Here is a 2,629-nt window from a genome sequence, read left to right on the forward strand (position 1 = left end):
TGCCCCCCCGGTCCCGCTCGGTCCCGTACAAAACTTTGCGCGAAGTCGCGGCGCGGGGGACGCTCCCGCGGCCCGGAGTCCCCCCGATTCCCGGTGTCCCCGGTGTCCCCGCGGAGCTCCCCGGTGGGACCCACCTTCAGCGGCGGCGGGGGGGCAGAGGGCGGCCAGCAGCAGCAGCAGCAGCAGCAGCCCGRCGCCGAGGCAGCCCCCGGCCGCGATCATGGTGCTCAGCGCGGGCCGCGGCCCATGGCCCCGCCGCCGCTCCGGGAAAGTTTGCGGAGCCGGAGCCGCCGCCTCCCCGCCGCTCCCGGGCTCCGCCTCGCGATCCCGATCCCGGTCCCGGCCCCGGGCGAGGGCGCGCCGCGCGCTCCCGCCGCCCCCGCGCGCTCCCACCGGTCCGGACCGGGGCACTCCTCCATCCCCTCCAAACTCTCGGAGAACCGGGGTCCCCCCGCTCCGGGTTCCCCCGAGTCCATCCCCCCAAAAACACCGCGCACCTCCCGCCCCGCACTCCCCCGTAGCACCGGGAATCACCTCCATCCATCCCCCGGGAGCACCGGGGACCCCCCGTTCTCCCTTCCCATCCCTCGCCCCAGCACCCCCCGTACCCTCCCCGGGAACACCGGGGTCCCCCGGCTCTGATCCCGCTTTCCATCCCCTCGGAGCACCGGAAYCCCCATCCCGGACCCCGCTCCAACCCATCCCTCCCCAGCACCGAGGACCGGGGGCTTTCCACCCCGGGGTCCCCCGTTCCCGTTCCCCGGGRAGCACCAAGGACTCCCCAGCCCCGGAGCTCCCCTGTCCCGGGGTTCTGCTGCGATCCCGGGGGTCGCATGAATTGGGGGGAGGGSGTCACACCCTCCATCCCTGTCCCCTCACCTGACTGCCACCCATGTGAGGGAGGAGGGATGGCAATGTCACTCGTGGGTCTGGGGGTACAGTTATGGGGGTGGAGGGGCAGACCTGGCACCCAGGAATGGTGCAGGGGGTTGGGGACAGTTCTGGGTGACAGGGACAGTCCCCGATGAGGTGACCCAGAGCTGGCACCTGTCCCCCCACCTGTTCCACCTTCACCTGCTGCTCTGGGCACGCACAGGGAATTGGGATGGGGGCTCCTCTACACGTGGGGACCCCCACACGTGGGGACTTCATGCGACACCCCCGGCMGGGCAGAGCCAGGCATGGCACCCGGAGCAGCCGGGATGGGGGGCCAGGATGCGACCCCCACACGGGACGGGTTCTGCCCCTCAGGTACCCTTGGGGTGCTTCCACATGTGCCACCGAGGCTGCCACGAGGGAGGAGTCCCCAGAGAGGAGGATCTCGGTGCTGGGGTCCCGCCTGCCATAGGGGCAGGAATGGGGACACAGTAAATCACAGTCACCTCAGGCCAGGCCGCCATGGGGACCGCATGCCACGGCCGCTGCCGGGGGTCCCGCCTGGCCGGGGCTATTCAGTTCTTGAGGCAGCGCTGCCCACGGGCCCTGAACTGGTCCCGAGCCCCGCAGGACACCGGGGGTCCCCGCGACCCCCGGAACCCCCAAGCCCCATTGGGGGGATATATCCCATAAGCCTCCGCAGAGCGTAACATAGGGGGGTATATCCCATGAGCCTCTGCGGACAGAACAAGGGGTGATATATCCCATGATTCTCCCACTCGGGGGAYTACATCCCATCAGCTCCCGCGGCCGGCGGGGGGCGGTATATCCCATAGTGCCCCGCGCCACCCCCATTTCCGGGGCGGGCCGGAAGCGGCCGGGCCGGGCGGCGATGGCGGCGCGGGCCGCGCTGCTGCTGCTGCTTCTCATGGCGGCGGCGGCGCCGGGCCCGGCCCGGGGCTCGCAGGGGGATCGGGAACCGCTGTACCGGGAGTGCCTGAGCCGTTGCGAGCGGCAGAACTGCTCCGGGGCGGCGCTGCGGCACTTCCGCGCCCGGCAACCGCTGTACATGGGCCTGACAGGTACCGCCCCCTCGCGCTCATTGGCTGGCGGGCCCTGAGGCCACGCCCTCTCTGGGGGACACGCCCCCTAGAAGCCACGCCCACGGGGGCACTGGGGTCGAACTGAGGGGACTGGGGAGCCCTGGGTCGTGCTGGGGGTCACTGCATGGTGCCGATTCGATACTGGGGGGCACCAGGCTGTGCTGGTTGTGTACTGGGGCTACTGGGCCGTGCTGGGGACGTGTTCATGGTCACTCGGGCTATACTGGTCATGCTGGTGGCTACTGGGCTGTTCTTGGTCCATCCTGGGAGGTGCTGGACTGTGAAGTGGGGTCACTGGGCTATACTGGGGGGTCACCGAGCCGTACTGGGGGTCACTGGGCCGTGCTGGGGACGTGTTCATGGTCACTCGGGCTATACTGGTCATGCTGGTGGCTACTGGGCTATTCTTGGTCCATCCTGGGAGGTGCTGGACTGTGAAGTGGGGTCACTGGGCCATACTGGGGGCCACTGAGGAAGGTGCTGGGCCGATTTGGGTATCACTGAACTATCCGGGGGGACACTGGGCCATACTGGGAGCTACTGGGCCGTGCTTCTGGTCATCTGGGGTGTCCCACAGATTGTTCAGTGATGCCCAGTGAGGCCTGGGGGGTGTTTTCTGATGCCATGGGGTGAACCCCCACCCGTTCCCC

At 69.6% G+C, this 2,629-nt stretch overlaps 1 protein-coding gene across 1 annotated transcript in view; it reads right to left on the reverse strand.

Moving 5' to 3' along the window:
* Window positions 1-312, reverse strand: part of ERBB2 (erb-b2 receptor tyrosine kinase 2) — a 13,622-nt gene extending 13,310 nt beyond the window's left edge. The window contains exon 1 of the mRNA XM_057386666.1: window positions 135-312. Coding sequence (XP_057242649.1) covers window positions 135-222 — 88 coding nt within the window. The 5' untranslated portion in view covers window positions 223-312. The remainder of the gene's footprint in view (window positions 1-134) is intronic.
* Between the last annotated feature and the right edge of the window lie 2,317 nt (window positions 313-2,629).

Source organism: Malurus melanocephalus, unplaced genomic scaffold (genome assembly GCF_030028575.1).
Source record: "Malurus melanocephalus ecotype Western Australia unplaced genomic scaffold, MMel_1.1 scaffold_1027, whole genome shotgun sequence".
In the NCBI taxonomy this organism is placed as follows: Eukaryota; Metazoa; Chordata; class Aves; order Passeriformes; family Maluridae; genus Malurus; species Malurus melanocephalus.